Raw genomic sequence first — 13,949 nt, 5'->3', positions numbered from 1 at the left:
GTATAATGATAACAAATAAACTGATTTCTAATTTTCTAATTTATTTTAATTTTCTCGTACATACAGGGTGTCTGCAAATTATCCGTACAGATTTTGATAGTTTGCTTTTACAAAGCAAAAACAGACAATAATGGACTGAAAGGCTGTAACAGATGTATATTCTGAGAACACTGAGCGTCACATCAGCTTGATGTGACGGCGAACACATCAGCTTGATGAATTGAGGTGGTGTCTGTCGATAAAGTATTTAAATCTAAATCATTTTATGTTGATCTACTGAACTAGTTGAACTAGCGTGGATCTCTGGCCAAAAAGTGCGACGTGGGATAATGTTTGGCAACATAGCCACTTTTCAACACATTCTCGGCCAAACATAAAGATACTTTTTTCTGAAAATGAGGGTTTGTTCTTCAGGAGACTAAGGAATTACTCCAAGAACACCCTCTGAAATTCTACTAGAGCTTTTCCGTATTTTAGTTTGAAATTATTTTAAAACTTTATTTGCAATTTATTTTGACATTCAAAAATATTTTCCTCTGAAAATTCCTTAGGAAATTCGTTCAAAAAACTTCTTATTTTCATATTTATCCTAGATTTGTTTCAGATATTCTTCTAGGATTTTTTTTCGAGAATATCTCCAGGAAATCCATAGGTAAATCCATCAAGATTTTTCGAAATTTAAACTCAAACCAAGAAATCCATCGCGAATTTTTTCAAAAATTACTTTAGGAAATTCTTCAGGAAATCCTTTCGGATACTCCTATTCTTCCTGAAAAAAGAACTTCCCAGAGCAGTTCTTGAAGGAATTTTCTGCAGAATAATTTGAGAAAATTCTGTGGGAATTCCGATACGAAATCCCGGATAATTCTTGAATAACTTTTCGGGGGAACTTTAAAAGAGATTTCTGAAGAAGTTTTTGAAGTAATTTCCGGGGAAATTATTAACGGATTTTTTGGGAGAGCACATGGAGGAATTTCTGGAATAAAAAGTGTGAGAATTTCTCGAAGAATTTTTAGGGTTGTTGTTTTAAGATATTGCTGCGAATTTCTGGAAAAAATATCTCGGAAAATACTCGGATGATTTTTTATAGAAATTTTAAGCGAAGTACCGTAGAAATTTTGAGAATGACTGCAGGATCTTCCAGGAGAATCCCTTAAATAATTTTCAGAGGAATTTCAAGGAGAATTTTTGTAGGTAATTCCGAAAGAGTTTTGATCAGTGGTGAAAATCTGTGAACCTTGTTCACAAAAAAGAATTAGGCTATGCAAAATACTCGCGTAAACTTGTTTTGCCTTTTCTTGCCTACCAATTATTCGCAGAGAAAACAGAAAAGCGAACCCCGAAAAATGTTCGTAGAGCTTCGAGAGTCATTTGGGTTAAATTAACAGCAAATTGCCAAATGTCATAAATCAACCTCGGAACATGATTCTCACGGATGTTCGAGCAAGAACACATTTGGTTTTGTGTTTATGTTAAGTAAAATTTATCCATTTTATTCGAAGTAACCACAAACAGTACTGGAATTTCTCATTTTCAATAAGAGATGTCACGCGATGTTTACATATCTGCCTTTTTCAAAATCTATTGAAACGCGAAGGATGAATGGCATGCTACAAAAATCTCAAAAAATATTTGTTCCGTGACAGGTCATGAAAGTGTGCAATATCTGCTTTATTTTTGTGTTTATTTTCAGTTTCAACTCGGCGAGTTAAAGAAGTATGATCAATTTATCGACTAGTCACTATTTTTCGCATGTATCTATTAAAATAACTTAGAAATTTAAACTTTAAAATAAAGCACAACATCCTATCATGACTGCCTTTCATGCGAAATTGATCAAAGTACCCACGATTCTTTCATTTGGTCGTCTGAAATAGAAAAAGGCGCTTTGCTCTCTGTCTTATGACGATCACGACCTTTTCCAGTACTGACCACAAATACTCGTGATCGTGATTTTTTCCTCGCGAAAAATACTGTCCTGCTTTTTGTCTTTGTTCTGCCCGTACTCGCGAACAAAGCAAGCGCTTGAAAAAATGCAGGCAGTAGGTTCACGCGAATTACACTCTTTTCTTACTCGTGAAGCGAGTATTTCCAGCACTGGTTTTGACGAAATTTAATTTTTGTACCCAGATGAATTTGCAGACGAATTTTGCAAGGAATTTCCAAGAGAATTCCCGAAGAAAAAAAAACAATTTTTCGGGAGAGTTCTTGGAGGAATGTCTGGGGCGTGAGTATCAAGGACTTCCACGTGAGTTTCTGAAGAAATTCAATGAGAATTTCCGGAAAGACCTCGAAGTAATTAATGGAGAGATCTTGATGGAATTTCTGGAGTAACTCCAGAGAGGATGCCCGGAGGAGTTTGTATGGGAATTTCTGAATGATTTTCTGGTGGAAGTTCTGGGAAAGGGGATGTGGAAATTTCTAAGATAATTCCTAAGTGAATTGCTGAAGAAATTACCGAGAAAATAATGGAACATAGAGGGTATATTTGGAAGGATTAACGGAAAAAATATTTGGCTATAATTTAAAATGGATGTTCGGAGGAATTTCGTAAAAATTCGCGGAGAAATTCCTAGAGGAACTTCCGGAGGAACTTCCAGAGGAATTGCTGGAGGAACTTTCAGAGAAATATCTGGAAAAACTCCCGTAGGAATTACCGAAGAAACTTTCGGAGGAATTCCTGCAGGAACATCTAGATAAATTCCGGAAAACTTATAATACACGAAATTGATTCACGCTGACTCACGCCGCCGCCAATCACCACCACGCTGAAAATGATCTATCACGCCTCACCGTCGATAAAATTTCAATCGGCGCACAGGCCTAGATAGAATATCAAGTTAAATCATGTATGGAATTTTGGACCAAACTACCAAGGTATCCCAGGAAGAACCCTTGGGAGAACTACTGTTCCAGGATAAACTTCTTCGGAAACCCAGTAAGACGACTTTCGACCAAAAATTTTCCTCATTTTAGTAACGATGCTAATTTGTTTCTCAAGAAAAAAATAATGTTACCGACAAGTGGATAGAATGGAACTAAACTTAATGTAAACTTAATTAAACAGTAAAGTATCTTGCCGAAAATTCAATTTTATGAATCACCATTCCCATGATGGAATTAATTTACTCCTCGGGGAAATATTTTCTGGTCTATCAGGTGAACTAATGCGTGGGGAAGGGTTCTAGAACTAGAACTAATTTCCTTGATAGATAAAATAATTCACAAACATAATAACTGTTTAATTAAGTGGATAGCTAATCTGCTTTATAAGAAAATCATACCCATAAAATTTCAATTATTGCTGATAACACTCTTATGCCGATGACATACTCACGCGAGTGCGTGTGCGAACGCGTCCAAGACAAAATAATTCCTCTTGCTGATATTCAGCTTTATGAGGACTTGGACGCGCTCCGCATCGCTCAGCTGTTTCAGATGTTCCTTCAATTGTTTAAAATGATAGTATAGTATGTGTTATGTAAGACTGGGAAACATTTATGACACGCTGCTTTTTCAAAGTTTTGATACTAAATTCGTTATAAGCTCACGATGGTGTTTAAATCAGTTATTGTGAAATTATTACGTAACATATGAAGGACCCCCGCATGTGCCATGATCAATGCATATTAATTTTTTTACTAAAATCGTACAGAAAATTGAACGAAAAAAAAATTTTTTTTTGTGTACGTACTATCGAGGTAAAATGTACGTACAATCGAGGGTACGCACTATCGAGGGTACGTACTATCGAGGTATGCCTGTAATTAGATTAGCATCTATTGAAAAGATGTAGAAGTCACGGTTATATGATGGTATTCTCATGATCTGCAAATACTTGACCATATTTTCATATAGATTCTTATTTGCAAGTGTCACTATGAATGATGTAAACTTATTGTTTATGGAACAACTGGAGATAAATAATACATACATGTTTGCAATATGACGGAATGCCACATGTGCATCTTTGATTGGGAATCTGTAAATACAAAAATAAAAGATAATAATAGGTTAGTTGGAAAAATTGAACAAATTTTCATTTGAATGCGAAATATACAGAAGGACACTATATAACAGCTATGTCTTCACTCGTCATAAGACAAGTTTAGTACTATTCCATTTAATTCCACCACGTTGTAATTTTTGCAGATACGTATTTTAACCTCAACGGTAAGGCAGTCTTCAGTGTCTCGTATGTAGTCAGTTTCCTCCCGAAGACAACCTCCGACGCCAGGAAGACGATTCCACCTGGACCCTACATATCGTACCCATCAACACATGGGCCGGGACCTACGGCTTTACTTCCTATCTGAGGGAAGGCGTGACCAGACATTTTGCATCTTAGAAAAGAAGCGGCGATTACTGGAATTGAAGCCAGTTACGCTTACCAATCAACCACCGGCACCGTCAATTTTCTTAAAATTGTAACAAAATTATCTGCAATAATTTTGTTGTAAATTTATTGTCTCAGATAAAGAAATGAAAATTCTATTATCGTCATAACATAATTATAACACAATGTGATGTAAATTATACAAATAGCAATACTTTTAACACAAGCAGTGATAACTTTGTTCTTTTCAATAACATAATTTAATAATTTTAGTTATTTTCATTCCTATGATAAAAAATCTGTTTGCTGCACACTTGTCGCTTGCTTGTGATATCTATTCAATCTATTCTTCATTGCTTTGCTCCCTTCTACTTTGAGCAGTTAATACGGTTAAGTACAAAACGATGAATGCTAATAAATCAATAATTATAAAGAAGCAAGTGTTGATGTTGTACTCACTCAACGAGAGGCCCCCGAAACCCTCAGGTGCCTCAAGGAGTCAATTCAAGCGTTACGATAATAGGGAGGAGGAGGGAGGAGGGTCCGAAATGCCCAATTTGGCAATACATAATTTGTGAACAGCCTCTCATAAGAACTACGAAGTTGGATACTGGTGAAGGTATTCATTGGGTCAGAATAAGCATGTAGCAGACAATGTGGCCATGGTAGATATTACCCTGTAGCATGCCACGCCACATGTAAAGGCGTCTTCCCAACATTACAGATCAGAATAAAAAAATATCGCAAGGAAAGGACAAATATGAAATTTTTGTTGAATACAAGGTGAAATAATGCAGGTACAAGGTCATCAGAAAACATTACTAACTGAAATCGCTGTTACTTTGCCTAACGTCCACCCAGGTACCACTTAGAAAGTATTTAGCGTGGGAACTGCTAGACCAAGGCAAGCAAACTAACATTGATTTAAACCTGCATATGTTGCTCGGCATTTGACGGTTCTAAAATAATTAGTGGCATATTTTAGAGATTCAATACGACACGAAAATCCCGCAAGCACCTTCTTATCCCAACCGATCGAATTCAAACTGCAGTTTTATTGTTTTTGGAAATTGGTACAAAATAGTTGACAAAATCTATAAAATCTGTTCAAATTCTAAACAATAGTATTTACATTTAACGGTTATCCGAAAGGTCAATTCAACTATAAACGTTAAATAACTAAACAAGAATAATAAGCACAAGGATTAAAAATTGGAGCACGTAGTTTCTGGACGGTTACGTTTAAAAAACTCACTAACGGAGTAAGTGTCCAGCATTGTCGAATGGTGCTGCATAATCATCAAATAATCTAATCACAATCAACGGCATCAAACATGTTTTACACATGTTGTTCATTGTTCGGAATGCTTCTAGACTATCACATGAACAAAAATTTTCTCATTTCATTGCTTTAGCCAGTTTTAGGATTAATTTGCATGTCGAACGGCCACATTCAGAACACTTGCCAGCAGGAGATGTGGCTCTGTAAGTCAATCTATTCGGCAAAGTACATGATACTGCCTCTACAATTGACACAATGATTTTTTTTTTTCAGAAACGATGTTTATTAATTATTCGCATTGTTTTTATGCATGATTTCATAACTGCTTTTAGCTGTACATAAATGTGCCCCACGAGACGACAAGAGAGAAGATGCAACCAAACGCTATTTGGAAGATGTGGTTGAGCTCTGCAGTCATTATCAGCGGGAGGTGGTGCACATTGCTCATCTGTAAAAAAAGGCCCATACCCAACATGAGTTCGGCTAATCTGTGAAGATCTAAATTTAATAAATATTCACAAGACCTGCACTGAAGTAAAGTAGAGAGAGGACGTGGGAAACAAATACAACTATATGGGTACACATTAGACCTCTTCATGTTTTCAAAAAGTATCAAAAATTCAACCGGTCAGCCCAGAATCACACTTCTTATGCTAAAATAAGTCTCCTGTAAAATTTTCAGCTAATTCGGATAAAATTTCGAGGTGGCTCAAGTCGATTTAGTGTTTTTGGGCTATTTTCAATTTTGGAAAAAATCTAACAAGAGATATAAACGTCGAAAACTATCGCAACAGCCTCTATACGGGAGCTTTTGGTGTGTTTTGCAAGTCTTGTGAACATTGCGATTCGTTCCGTTCACGTTTTATCTATGTTAAAGTGATTTTCAAGTATTTAAGTGCATTAAAATTATGTTTCCCCCAAAAGTCGTTGTTCTACAAAATTCCTGAGTTTTTGACAAATGATTGCTAATTTATGATATTATTATTCCTCTTTTTTCCCTGGAAATTTGAGTAATATAACTGTCAATGTGCGATCTACCGTTAAATTCTTAAAAATCAAAAGCTGAACATTTGTCATAAATTTGCACGTTAGGATTTCTTCAAACAAGTTGTTCGAACAAAACATAAATCAAATCATATGATATTTGATGCTTACAACAAACGACTTCCAAATTTTGTAAATTTCACCATATGTCTGCATGCTTCTAACATTGAGTGCATCCTAGTAACAAGTGAAATCGAAGCTTCTTTGTTTGAACAACTTGTTTGAAGAAATCTCAGCGTGCAAATTTATGACAAATGTTCAGCTTCTGATTTTTAAGAATTTAACGGTAAATCGCACATTAGCAATTATATTATTCAAATTTCCAGGGAAAAAAGAGGAATAATAATATAATAAATTAGCAATAGTTTGTCATAAATTCAGGAATTTTGTAGAACAACGACTTTAAAGGGGAAACAGTATTTTTATGCCTTAAAAGCTTGAAAATCACTTTCACATGGACAAAACGTGGACGGAACGAATCGCATTGTTCACAATACTTGTAGATCACACCAAAAGCTTCCGTATAGACGTTGTTGCGATAGTTTTCGACGTTTATATCTCTTGATAGACTTTTTCCAAAATTGAAAATAGCCCAAAAACACTAAATCGACTTGAGCCACCTCGAAATTTTATCCGAATTAGCTGAAAATTTGACAGGAGTCTTCTTTTAGCATAAGAATTGTGATTCTGGGCTGACCGGTTGAGTTTTTGATACTTTTTGAAAACATGAAGAGGTCTAGTACACATGCATAGATCATTGATACTCAATACGAAACACATTGTCTTGTTGGCAGTGCGTTAGCAAAAGTAAGAAAATTTGACTCAGTTCCCATTGCGCACTCATACTGTGCAGTAGGGCATTCAGTCATGTTTTTGGCGGATTTTGTAGTGTTCTATTCTAAATTATGTCTATTCTTTTATCTTTTTTATCTTTTATTGAGAAATAGTCCAACGAGAAAAAAAAACGCTAATAGAAACAGACTCAATGCGTGTTACATTGTTCACCTTTTTAATCTTCCTAAAATGCTAAAAAATCACAGTTGTGACAATATTTCAGGCACTTCTCATCCAAATTTACATATTTTTATACCTAAATCGCCAGCTCATAAATGTTGCTAAACTGTTGTTGTTGAAAAAATAACTTCGCGCAAAAACGATGTTATTGCTGTTATTTTTTCTATCAAAAACATAGCAACAACTATTTTAGAGTTGATAGAAAACGTGATGCAGTCAATATGTATAGAGATGTTCTAGGTTCTCCAAACCATTCTAGAGCTCAGACCATTGCCATACCAAGGTTAATTATATCTGGTACAAAAACAATAACTGGCCATCATGTCCAATAGAGTGATTCAAATTTTGACTTTTTGCATCCTTCCTCCCCCCCCCCCCCTGCTTAAACGATTGCATTTGCCATTTTTAAACAAAAAAAAGTACAACATGTAAAAGAATAACATCAATATCAATAATGAGCATTTTTGTTTTCTTCATAACTTTGCTTCAAGGATGTTATCGATCATTTAGTAATCTGCGTTCGATCATTTAGTAGTTTGTCAATAACTCATTCCAGAGACCTAATTTCAAAATGTATTGTATGGTGGACTTTTAGTGCGAAGGTTTTTCTACAACTCTCCTAAACAGGTCGATGTTCGAATTCCACTATTAAAGGAGTTACGGTGCTAGTTGCTATACTTATACTAAATGATAACAAAATATGCAATCATTTAGTCTAAGTTACTGCTACTAGCGCTATAGCTCCGTTATTAGTGAAATTCAAACAACGAACTGTTAGGCAGAGCTGTAGATAAACCTTTGCACTAGAAGTCCGCCATACAACATATTATGAAATTTAGGCTCTGGAATGAGTTATTGACAAACTGCTAAATGATCGAAGGCATATTACTAAACGATCGATAACATCATTGCTTTGCTTCCAAACGACAAATCGCTTCACAACAACAACTGCCTTCCAGCTTAAGAAGTATTCTATGTAATCAATGTGTTGATAATATATGAAAAGTTCATGGGCCACCACACGGAACGGTATTTCACGTAAGTTTCGATTTTCACAGTAATTTCCATACAAACTTTAAATGACGTGTGCACAATCAAATTACATCCAAATTTGCTAAAAATTTAGGAGGATTATTAAAATGACAAATGCAATCGTTTAAGCATCGGGGGGCAAAAAAGTCAAAATTTGAATCACTCTAATGTCCAAACAGGGACACAGAGACTATGTCCAAGGGCTTGACAAACCCTCCCTAGGCCAACTATGAGTTGTGGTGCCTGCCTAGGATTTGGTGGGGTTCGACGGTTGGACATGGAACTGCAAGTCGCTCGGTTTCGCAGGTTGTGACAGGATAATCTACGATGGATTACATCCCCGCAACTTCGACGTCGTAACGCTGCCCATCTGCTGGACAGGACAAAACGTAAGATACCCATCTGCTGGACAGGACAAAAAGTGTGGAAAACCGGGCATCGAGATACTACCTTCTACCAAAGCTGTAGCACTACCAACGAGCTGGGAACCAGCTTTATAGTGCTGGGAAAGATGCGTCAACGCGTGATAGGGGGACAACCAATCAACGCAAGGGTGTACAAGCCGATGGATTAAAGTCCGTATCTTCAACTATAGCATCATCAACGAGCACTACTTACACGAAAGGAGACCCATCGACGAGATGCCCACTGCAGGACGATAAAATAGTCATCGGTGACATGAACGCTCAGGTAGGAAGGGAGGGAATGTATAGACTGGTCATCGGACCAGATAGTCTGCATACCGTATCGAACGACAACGGCCGACAATGCATAAGCTATGCAGGCTCATGCGGAATGGTAGTCCGAACCCCTTCCTTCCCCCGCAAGAATATCCACAAGACCACATGGAGATCACCCAACCAAGAAACAGAAAACCAAATCGAGCACGCGTACAACAAATTATAAGATTGAGCAAGGACTGCTCTGCCGTTCTACGCATAATTATCCCATGTTACCTTCGATGAAAAAATCCAAACTCGAGTTAATTTGTCCCACTAATTCCAAAATCGATTGGTTCTTAAAATTTAACAAATATTTTCGGAATGTTATGAGCGTAGGCAGCACTTTTCCAGGACATAAAACGAATCACTACTTATTCAAACGGGTTTCAGTCTCTATTATCATCAAACAACAACTTCATTCTTTCAATGGGACAAATTGACTAGAGTTTGAGATTTTTCATCAAAGGTAACATGGGACAATTATGCGTAGAACGGCAGTGCTACGCGCACATAAAATTTAGCGCACGCGAGTCTCAATGGGATCAGCTCATACGCTGCATGGCAAACCTTGGCAAACAACAGCGGAGGTGTGTAAAACAGCTTGGGCGGGACATTTTCATTCAACAATATCGTCACCTAAGTGACGCCAGCTAGCGCATGAGATGAGTCTCATGAGTCGTACATTGAAAAACGCTCACTCAGTTAGCAAAATACAAAAAGTTACAGTTTTGATGTAACTTTCAATGTTTGTTTGCTCAACATTCTGGAGCGACACCAGCATACTGTCCGCAAAACTTGCACTGAAACACTCAGTTGCGCAATAAAATTACTTTTCTCAGTGTTTAATATGATATAAAATTGCTTCCATCTCCGAAAATATAACGTTTTTCAAAAATATGTTTCGCTGGTCAAAACGCCCCAGTGAAGGCAGGACGATATGCCCTTACCAACTGAACACTAGCGCGGCGAGCTTGCAGCAGTTGCTTCCAAATGATATGGAAACTATCAAAATGTTTTTCAAACCTGCTTAAATGGACTTATGTTGGTTTTTCAATGTCAAGCACATAAGGATTTGTAACCTTTTTATTATGGGATTGATAAAATACTAATGAAGGGCTATTAAAAGTCTTTGGTTAGGGTGGGGCGTATTACCCAGGAACTTTTTGAAATCCATTTTTTCGCGACTTTTCAAAAAAGCTTTATTACGTGTTTTTTGTATTATTTCTATATGACTACTTACGGGTAATGCATTTGCGACTTCCTGGACTACCATATAACACAAAGTTAGCATAAATTGCATTGAAAAGTAAAAAGTTATCGAAGAGTTGCCTTAGGGGTGGCATATTATACCGTCTTACCCTATTGCCGAAATTCCGGGATACAACGCACCCACACATCATCTATTCATCGACTTAAAGCCGCATATGATACAATCGATAGAGATCAGCTATGGCAGCTAATGCACGAACTCGGATTCCCGGATAAACTGATACGGTTGATCAAGGCATCGATGAATCGGGTGATGTGCGTTGTTCGAGTTTCAGGGGCTTTCTCGAGTCCCTTTGATACGCGCAGAGGGTTACAGCAAGGTGATGGTTTTCAAGTCTGCTATACAACATCACTTTGGAGGGGTGTTAGAGAAACTTAACTGGGGACTTTTCGTCTGCCCTTTAGTGACCTCAGGGTCGTATTATCGCTAGCTCTTCGGGAGAAATTGGGCGGATGAGCGGAAATTATTTAATTATTATTCAATTATTTCATTCTCATAAAGAGGAAGGATAAAGGAAGGATTACATCACATACCGTTACCGCTTCGACGAGGTGTATGGTGGCCAGATAGGCTCCGGCCGGATGGAGAGTTGCCGATGATTGGTGATACGACCGTCCATCGCTTCGTCGATTCGGCGTTCCAGGAATTTGTGACAGCTTAGCCTCGGTCCGGCAGCATTAACCGATTCAATCCGGTTTTTTTTTTCGTCGTATTTCAACATAAATTTTAGACATTCTGCTTCAAAAACGTATGCAAACCATGAAAAAGTAGAAATATGGGGTAAAATATTTTTTTTGAGATCTTCTAGGGCTTCCAAACCTTCCTTGAGTTCAGATCTTGATGATCTACATAAACAACAAAGCGTTTTACGGGGCCTCAATCCTTATTTGAGTTGGCATTGCTACATGAGACATAATTAAACTATTTTTTTTATCAAATCGCAGTGTTACCAAAACATAAACGGTACTCCAAACTATTCTTGACTTCAGATCTTGGAGACCAATAGAGTGATTGATAGGTTCCTGAGCTTGTGTGTTAGTTGTAAAAACCCCATGGGACGTGATTATGTCAATATATAAAAACATCCACATTCCCAGAATATCTACGGTACTCCAAACCTTTCTTGAGTTCAGATCTTGAAGTTCTACAACACCAACAGAGTGATTCATAGGGTCCTGAGCTTGTACGTTAGTTGGAGCAACCCCTTGGGACATCATTACACCAGAATATGCAAATCACAGCATTCCCAGAGTTCCTGGGGTAATCCAAGTCATTCTTGAGTTCAGATACTGGAGGTCTTCAAGACCAACAGAGTGATTCATTGATTTCCGAGCTTGTATGTTAGCTGGAGAAGCCTCATGGAACATCATTACACCAGTATATACAAAATACAATATTCCCAGAGTATCTACGGTACTCCAAATCATTCTTGAATTCAGATCTTGGGGGTCTACAAGACCAACAGAGTGATTCAAAGGCAACTCAGCTTATGTGTTAGTTGTAAAAACCCCATGAGACATCATTACACCAGTATATGAAAATTGAAACATTCCAAGAATATCTACGGTACTCCACACCATTTTTGAGTTCAGATATTGGAGGTCTACGAGGCCAACAGAGGATCCTGAGCGTGTGTGTCGGTTATAGAAACCCCATGGGACATCAATATACCAGTATATACAAATCATAACATTCCCGGAATATTTACGGCGCCATACATGAGTTCAGATATTGGAGGTCTAAAAGACCAACATAGTGATTCGTGGATTCTGAAGCTTGTTTGTTAGTTGGAGAACAATCATGGAACATCATTACACCATTATATAAAAATCTTGTTAGTTGGAATTGCTCAAATGGACATCATTACGTACACAATACGTAAGTACGAAAAAAAACGTGTTATTGTGATCACAAACATCGCATCCACAATTTTTTCGTTCCTTTTATCATCTATAGTGTTATATAGGGGCCTTCCTTAGCCGTGGGGTAAGACGCGCGACTACACAGCAGAGGGTGGCTGGGTTCGATTCCAGGTGCCGGTTTAGACAATTTTTGGATTGGAAATTGGCTCGACTTCCCTGGGCATACAAGTGTCATCGTGCTAGCCTCATGATATACAAATGCAAAAATGGTAACCTGGCTTAGAAACCTCGCAGTTATAAACTGTGGAAGTGCTTAAAGAACACTAAGCTGCGAGGCGGCTCTGTCCCAGTGTGGGGATGTAATGCCAATAAGAAGAAGAAGAAGAAGTGTTATAGAATAAAGCTTGGTACCACGGCGTCTCTTGATGACCGGCTGGGCTATACATGTGAATTATTGCTACTCCATAATCGATCAGAATTAGAGTAAGTTGCACCCTGAAGGCGTTGGTACTCTCATACTTACTTGTTTCATACTTATTATACATATTATATATTTTATACGATATGTTTACCCAAGTGTTTACCATTTCTATACGTATTGAAACCACCAAGGGGTATCATGAGATGACAGTCTAACCAATAAATGAGGATTGCGTACCAAGAACTGAATAAAGCTCGCAATACATTCAATCGACAATATAATTGGTTTCAGTATTGCACGGAAGTGGATGTTACTAAGACTAACATTTATATGTAAGAGTAAAGTAGTTTACGTATGAATAATATCACAACATTTCATTTCAAATGCTTTTTTCCCTACTTATCCCAAAATGAATTAAATGTAATAGCTAAATCATGTTGCTAAAAAAATCTCTCTCTCAGTTCCTCTGAAACCATTTGATGTGATTCTGCGAGATCGTCAACAGAAGGCGTTTCAGTAAAACTTTCGAATCGACATGTTAAGCTCTGGTGCACTGCTGCAAACATGCAGCACACTAGGAATAAACTTTTTGAAAGCAGTGTACCAAAAGGAATCAATAGCTGAGTTTCTCAATAATAATCTTCTTCATCGAAAAAATATTTAGTAGACTAACAGGTAACAGATCATTGTATTTTTTTTTTTCGAGAAATGCTCTCATTATTGATGAAATTTGTAAGGTGGTTATTCACAAATTGCGTGACGAATATTAAAAAAAAACTAGAGGTTCATTACAAGAAGTGGCGAAGGGGAGAGGGGTGTTGAAAATAGTAATTGTACGTACTATATCGATCTTCCCTAGATGTCCTTCACCATACAATTTTTTGGCGGGTAAATTCATGCTAGACCATCGTACATCTTCTTGTTGATCGATTTGAATATAAAGAATTGAACTCATGGACAATTTGT

At 37.3% G+C, this 13,949-nt stretch overlaps 1 protein-coding gene across 1 annotated transcript in view; it reads right to left on the bottom strand.

Moving 5' to 3' along the window:
- The window catches only part of LOC134227105 (mucin-2), a 178,462-nt gene that overhangs the window by 23,180 nt on the left and 141,333 nt on the right, over positions 1-13,949 (bottom strand). Inside the window, exon 2 of the mRNA XM_062708376.1 lies at positions 3,935-3,982. Coding sequence (XP_062564360.1) covers positions 3,935-3,968 — 34 coding nt within the window. The 5' untranslated portion in view covers positions 3,969-3,982. The remainder of the gene's footprint in view (positions 1-3,934; positions 3,983-13,949) is intronic.

Source organism: Armigeres subalbatus, chromosome 3 (genome assembly GCF_024139115.2).
Source record: "Armigeres subalbatus isolate Guangzhou_Male chromosome 3, GZ_Asu_2, whole genome shotgun sequence".
NCBI lineage: Eukaryota > Metazoa > Arthropoda > Insecta > Diptera > Culicidae > Armigeres > Armigeres subalbatus.
This window is presented reverse-complemented; position numbering and strand designations above follow the sequence as displayed.